The 7,790-nt window shown below is 42.0% G+C and overlaps 1 protein-coding gene across 1 annotated transcript; it reads right to left on the bottom strand.

The window, feature by feature from the left end:
• Positions 1 to 5,549: 5,549 nt before the first annotated feature.
• LOC116863530 (zinc finger protein OZF-like) lies at positions 5,550 to 7,522 on the bottom strand. Its single transcript, XM_032850969.1, is given in 1 exon segment — positions 5,550 to 7,522. A coding segment is annotated over 1 exon segment (1,377 nt). The 5' UTR covers positions 7,446 to 7,522; the 3' UTR covers positions 5,550 to 6,068.
• Positions 7,523 to 7,790: the final 268 nt, after the last annotated feature.

Below are 7,790 nucleotides of genomic sequence, written 5' to 3'. Positions count from 1 at the left end.
CGTCCTAGATCCCGCTCCTGAAAGCCCGCACCGAAGAAGGTGCCCTTCCTAGGCCTCGGTCCCCTCACTGCACGCGGGGCTGCATGGGGACTTCTCAGGAGGGCGGCGCGGTCTGCGCGGAACCAGGGCCAGAGAGACTCCGCGCGTCTGTGGGCCGAGCCGGGCCAGGCTGAGGCGCACATGCCCACCTCCCTGGACTCCCATGGCGCGGGTGGGAGCGGTGCCCGGGACGGCGTGAAGCACGGGGACAGCGCGGCAGGCGGCGGGGGGGAGACAGGCGGGGACCGACTCCGACGATGGGAACCAAAAGGCCCCGGGACCCCCGGGACGACAGCGCCGCCCTCTGGATTCTGTGCGTCTCCGCGACACGCTACTTACTGCGGTGGGAGGCGCGGGTGAAGGGACTCGAGTGTGCGTGGAGACCCCAGACCTCAGGGTTGTATGCCTGGGGACTGAGGTTCTGACGCAGAAATGAGCAAGTTAAAAGCCCTCAGGAGCCGATTTGGCCTTCTCTCTGGTCAGCCGCTTCCGGGTCGGCAAACAGCTGCGCGTGCGCGCCGGAGCACCGGCGAGACTGTGAGGGGCGCTTCCGGTAATCAGTCGGATGCGAAGTGCTGCCGGGCCGGGGTGCTCGCTGCCTACGGGAGGGTCTGAGTGGGGCGCCTCCGACTGCCGGGGGAAGCCTGTACTGGCCAGGCCTTCGCCCTGAATTCTGCGGGCGGGATGGGGTTTAGTTTCGGAGAAGAATTTCCGGCAATGAGAGGGAAACGGATATGATCTTTGGGTCCAGGGCGGGGGCGGGGCCGAATGGGTCGGAAACGGCGTAGAGCTTCCGGCGACGGGCGCGCGGGAAGGGTCGCCTTGTCTGCGCCGTCGGAGTCGAGGCCACGACCGTTGGGCGGGGTCTGGCTAGGGCGTGGACCGGGAGATTCCGGCGTTCAGGGAGCCCAAACGACCAGGGTCTGGAGCCTGGGGACACAACCAGGACCTCGTGCAGGATCTGGATGGAGCCTGGTTTCCTCTGCCTCTGCTCCCACTACGTGGTTTTGGACTTTTCATCCCTGCCAATTTCTGCCGCGTCCTGTGGAGCAGGACTGCTGCCTGCCTATTTAAGTTGATGTTTTCCAAAGTTTGAGGTAAAGGATGGAGTTTTGTGGGCCCTTTGTGTTGAACGCTAACGTGGTTACATTCTATTAAGGTGAAAGTGGCGATCCTGAAAAACCATTTTACGACAAGGAGCAAATCTTGGCAAGGATGTGGAGAAAAAGGAATGCTCCTGCACTGTGTGCGGGAATTCAAACTGGTGCGGACATTGTGGAAGACCGTATGGAGGTTCCTCAAGTAAAAGTAACTACCTTCCAACCAGTAATGGAATTACTTCGTATTTACCCAAAGAATATAAACAACACTAATTCAAGAGGATATATGCGCCCCTATGTTTACTGTAGCGTTATTTATAATAACCAAATTATGAAGCAGTTAAGTATCAGTTGATAGAGGAATGGATAAAGGAGATGTGTGTGTGTGTGTGTGTGTGTGTGTGTGTATACATATACATACACAACCACAATGGAGTGTTTCTCAGCCATTAAACAGTGAAATCTTGGCATGTGTAACAACAGTGTTGGATCCAGAGGGTATCATGCTGATCGATGTAAGTCAGACAAATACTGTAAGATTCAGTCATATGTGGCATCTAAGAAACAAATGAACAAAGGAAAAAGGAACGATAAACCAATTTAGGACTTTAAACTATAGTACACACTGAAGGTTGCGAGAGGGGAGGTCCATCGGGGAGAGGGGAGGGGAGAAATAGATGATGGGGATTAAGAGCACACTTACCATGATGAGCACTGTGTATACAATTGATGAATCATTATATGGTATACCTGAAACTAGTATAACACTGAATGTTAACTATATTTGGTATTTAAATAAAAAACTTTGAGGCGCCGGGGTCGCTTAGTGAGTTAAGTGTCTGCATTTGGCACAGGTGGTGATCCTGGAGTCCTGGGATCCAGCCCCATGTCAGACTCCTGGCTCAGTGAGGAGTCTGCTTCCCCTTCTTCTGCCTCCCCACCCCTGCAGTGTGTGTTCTCCCTCTCTCTCAAATAAACAAACAATGCAATGCAAAAAACAAACAAAAATCCTCATTTAGAGATAGACATGCACATCCTGCGACAGGTGTAAAGTACTGAGTGGTCTGGGCCCAGGTTCCTCTGTGGGGAGGGATGTGGGGCCATGGCTGGATCCAGGAATGTCTCCTGCATTAGAATGTAAGCAATTGAAGAAAGGAGTGCACCTGTCTCTGTAGGGGATGCAAACTGAAATGTGAAATGTGCTATTATTCACCAGCATTTTTCAGAATGTCATTTCTATTTCAAGCCCCATTTATCATGTACTCAATCCTATGCTCATTTTTAGAGCCATTCATAGGCACAAGACCTGGTGTGTGGGAGATGGGGTTTGAGACCTGTGATATATAGGTCATCATTAACTGCTGAAAATTATTTTTTTAAAATACAGATCTAACTTGAATTGTTCTTTATGTTTGTTGATGTATTCCACACTTGAGGTGACTGATACACTCAACTTGAGATAAACCTTTGTGACACCATAATTAATTTCTCAGTAATTTCTAAATATAATTGCAAATTCACTTTAGTTTTTTTATGGACATTTTTTTCTGTATTGAGAAAGTTAAGACTTGGGTACATAAAATAAAACCTGGGGCACCTGGGTGGCTAGATGGTTAAATCTTTACCTTTGGCTTGGGTCAGGATCCCAGTGTCCTCAGATCAAGCCCTACATCAGGCTCCTGGCTTAGTGGGGAGCCTGCTTCTCCCTCTGCCTCTCCCTCTGCTCATTCTCTTTGTATCTCTCTCAAAAGAATAAAATCTGAAAGAAACATTAAAAAAAAAAAAAACCCATTTTGGGACAGGGGCATGAAAACGCACAATAGAAAAAGCACATACTGTTTGGGCTGTGTAGCAGAACCCAGAGAACGCATTGTTTAAAATGAAAAATTCCAGACACTTCCTAATTCTTTTGGTACTAAGTGACCTATTAAATTTACTTTTATCCAAAGTAATTAACATTTTCATAATGTCTTTTTTTTCAAGATTTTATTTACTTTTTTGACAGAGATCACAAGTAGGCAGAGAGCCAGGCAGACAGAGAGAGAGGAGGAAGCAGGCTCCCCAATGAGCAGGGAGCCCAATGGGGGGGGCTCAATCCCAGGACCCTGGGATCATGACCTGAGCTGAAGGCAGAGGCTTTAATCCACTGAGCCACCCAAGCACCCAGCATTTTTGTTTTTCTATTTCTAAATGTTCTGTCAGGTGTAGATTACAATCCTGCTCAAGTATACTTGATTATAGACTGACGGATATTGCCTTAAAGATTATTAAAGGTATAAATCAGACCTTTGGAAAATTGAGTTAATATCCACATGTTTCTCTAAAATCTATATATGTTAAAGATGAATTCTATAGTAAGAATTTATGAGATAAAGGCATTCTGGATAAAAAAGTTTTTAATATATTAAATTTGTAAGGTTTCACTTCTGTATACATTATGTGGTGTTTTATAAGTTTTAAGCACTGCTTATAGCTTCTGATGTTTATAATATTTGAATTACTTAACATTTACTAAGGCTTGAGTATCATTACTTGTAAAATTCTTAAGTTTTCATTCCAAAATTAATATTGTGGTGATCTCACAAGGATTGAATTTTGGGTGAAAATGTTGCCACATATATTTTAAGATTTCTCTGAGGTATTTATTTATGGATGTTTAATAATGTTTGATTTGGTTAAATACAGTGCTCCACTATGTATAACTTTAAGATCTCCCCAGTATGAATCTCTGATTATTGAAGATTCATCCTGTCTAAAGACTTTCCAAGTTCATTACTTTTGCAGTTTCTTTGTAATATGTAGAACTATATTTTGTTATCAACAAAGAAGGGACCAAAACTTTCCTACCTTTATGCAAATGTTGGTTTTGACACTAGGCAGGATTCTTTCAGGTTGTGACACTAGGAAGCCATTTGGATAGACTTATTTGCTTGATTACATTTACAATGTGTATCCTGTTTTAAATGTCTGCACATAACCTAGATATTACTGAAAGAGAATCCAATCCTATTACCAAATCATTCCATGCATTTGTTTCCTGCACGTTAAAAAAAAAAAATACAGTGCTGGGGATAGATGAGGACCTTCAGAAGGTAATTATGTCGTTTATGCTGTATCATGTAATATTGCCTACTAGCCAAGTTGCATGAAAGGGGTTTCACACATGGACTCCCATGATCACAAGCAAGTAAGTGACTTGTAGAACTTTCATTAAACTCTCAACAGTTGGGGAGAAGGCAATTATATCTGAAAGTCATGGATCCATTTTGTTTATGGGGAATTTTGCTGCCTGTGAAATTTGTATTATCCTGCATTGCAAAGCTTTCCGTCATGTTACGTTCCCTATGAATTAATTCTTTCTCCCATGACAACCCCAGGCTATACAGCAATTGTGAAATTACATCAGCCATGTGAGGAAAAGGGATACAGGAAAAATTAGTCAGGTTTGTCTAAGAAATAGCAGGTACCATGTTACCTTCTGCCCCCCACCCCACCCCAGGCAAATCCTCCGGAAAGGACAAACACCTACAATATTAAGAATCGGTGCTGCAAGGACAGTTAACTCTATTCCTTACAAATCTAGGGGTAGACACTACTACTTCCATTCTAAGGAGGACTATGAAGCACCGTTTTGAGTGATTTCAGTAACTTTGCATCCTGTTTAGCAGCAGACTGGGGACTTAAACCTACAGGGGGTGGTAAAAAATCGTATCGTGATCAACACAATATACGGGAATAGGTGGCTGATGATGTTCTTCCCATAATCTAGATCTACATTTAGCTGGTATGCTATTTATAATTCTGTCTGTGACCAGGTTCCATTTATGTGTAAAGATTTATTCTATATGGCAATACCAATTATGCATAAATCTTTTTTTTTTTTTTAAGACTTATTTAGAGGGAAAAAGAGACGGTAGTGGGGAGAAGCAGAGGGAGAAGAGAGCCTTAAGCTGACTCCACACTGAGTGCAGAGCCAGATGCAGGGCTTGATCTCATAACCCTGAGACCATGACCTGAGCTGAAACCAAGGGTCAGATGCTTAACTGACTGCCCCACCCAGGCGCCCCAGCTTCTGAAATCTTAATAAACTGCAGATACTCTGATCGCCGCAAAGTACAATAGGAATCTGCCCCATAACCAGGTTGGACTTAATAACTGCAAGATTTGCTTGATATTAGTACTGTAACAGAGAATCCTTTCTTTTTATTCCAGGAACAAGACAAAGTGGCACCTGTCACTATAGCATTGAACAATTTTATGATGCCCAAAGTATGGCAGATAAAATACAGTATGATGGCAAGGCAGGAGGATACAAAGTTAACGATCACAAGTTAACTGCCTTCCTAGGTACCAGAAATAAACAAGCAAAGTAAAAATTAAAGACAAAATACCATTTACATTAGAACCAAAACAAAAGGAACCATCACAGACACATGTGGCAATTCATGAAAGGTCTGTAATGAAGACATATCATTAACAGATTTTCAATCACGAGTCCAAAGTCCATAATCAAATAATTTCATCAAGAAACAGAAAATTAAAAGATCATATAGACTGAACAAGCTGAAACAGGTTGTTCCACAGATATCCCTGCTCCTTTGACACCCTTCATCTCATGAATTTTAAAACATTTTGACTTTTAATTTTCCTGCAGAGTTTAACACTTGATTTAATTAATCTTCAAAAATTAGACTTAGTTCATACTACTAAAGTCTCTGATTGTACATTGCAGGTTAACATTGCTTAAGCAATGTACCAGCACTCATTATATTAGTAGGGTTTTCTCGTGAAATCTTTGGTGAATCCTGAGGACAGGCCATGGCATGAAAGCTGTACTACATTCTTTGGTGAGGTTTCTTTGCATTATGAATTCCCTTATGACTCCAAAGGTGAGAATATTTAACAAAAGCCTTACCACAGGCTTTACATCTATATCTTCACTCTATGTATATTCTGGTATCTACTCAAGCTTGAACAGCGCTTAAAGGATCTGCCATATTCGTGACATTTGTAAGGTTCCTCTCTGGTATGAATTCTCTCATGACTCCAAAGGTATAAATATTTAATAAAGGTCTTACCACTTTATATTTGTGTCTTCTCTCTATGTGTATTATGGTGTTTATTGATGCTTGAGTAGTGCTTAAAGGCTTTCCCACATTCATGACATTTATAAGGTTTCTCCCCAGTATGAATTCTTTGGTGAACAGTGAGGCTTGCATTCTGACTAAAGGCCTTGTCACATACATTACATTTATAGGGTTTCTCCCCATCATGCACTCTCTTATGTTGAGTAAGATTTGAACTCCTGATAAAGGCTTTGCCACACTCATTACATTTGTAAGGTTTCTCTCCAGTATGAATTCTCTCATGACTCCAAAGGTATGACCGTGTGGTAAAATCCTTACCACAGTGATTACATTTGTAAGGTTTCTCTCCAGAATGGATTCTCTTATGTTGAGCAAGATTTGAACCACTAGAAAAGGCTTTGCCACACTCAGTACACTTATAAGGCTTCTCTCCAGTATGAATCCGCTCATGACCCCAAAGCTGTGAAGGTATCATAAAATTCTTACCACATACATTACATCGAAATGGTTTCTCTCTAGTATGAATTCTCTTATGAATACAAAGGTGTGAACGTGTGGCAAAATCCTTGCCACATTGATTACATTTGTAAGGTTTCTGTCCGGAATGGAAATTCTTATGTTGAGCAAGATATGAACTATCAGAAAAGGCTTTGCCACACTCATTACATTTGTAAGGCTTCTCTCCTGTATGAATTCGCTCATGACCCCAGAGATGTGACCGTGTGGCAAAATCTTTACCACAGATATTACATTTATATGTTTTCTCTCCGGTATGGATTCTCTGATGCCTTGTATGGTTTGAGAACCTCTTAAAGGCTTTGCCACACTCGTTACTTTTGTAAGGTTTCTGCTCAGAATGAATTCTTTGATGCGTAGCTAAGGTTGAACAATGGCTAAAAGCCTTCCCATACTCATTACATTTGTAAGGATTTTCTCTATTGAGTACTCTCTGGTGGTGTGTCCATAATGAAGGATGCATAAGAACCTTCCCATATTTATTAAAAATGTTGGTTTTGACACTAGAAGGAATTTTTTGAAGTGAAACTGAAGTCTTTCTGGTAGACTTCTCAGCTTGATTACTTTCATGAATTTCCTCTTGGGGTTGAAATCTCTGTAGCTCAGCCAGATGTGAATGAAAGCTTAATCCAAGCCTATTGTCCAAACAGTCTCTGTACTTGCTTCCTGAAGAGCCTGCCTTGTTTTTTAGTGCCTTATTCATCGTGTCATGTTTGTAATATTCAGAGGTACTTCTTCCTATGGAAACATTATGCTTTACAGGAAAATGATTACAGAATTTATGATGTTGATGTTTCCTATAGGTGAGATTTTTGTAATGGGTTGCAGTGTCTTCATAACCTTTTCCTTCATAAAGCCACTGAGTCTCAAATTTGTTTACATCTTGGACCCTCCTCAAATCAAAATCATTAAACTTATGAATTATGTGTCTTTCCAAAATTAATGTTTGGAATAATTCTCCATTATTAATATCTTCTTTTGGTGGTAATTCTTTGCTCATACATCTAGTAGAGATCTCTGTAAGATATAAAGAATCATAGGCTTCCTA

Source organism: Lontra canadensis, unplaced genomic scaffold (genome assembly GCF_010015895.1).
Source record: "Lontra canadensis isolate GAN:19392208 unplaced genomic scaffold, GSC_riverotter_1.0 scaffold1505, whole genome shotgun sequence".
Classification (NCBI taxonomy): domain Eukaryota; kingdom Metazoa; phylum Chordata; class Mammalia; order Carnivora; family Mustelidae; genus Lontra; species Lontra canadensis.
The sequence above is the reverse complement of the archived record's forward strand: the minus strand, read 5'-3'. Positions and strand labels throughout refer to the sequence as shown.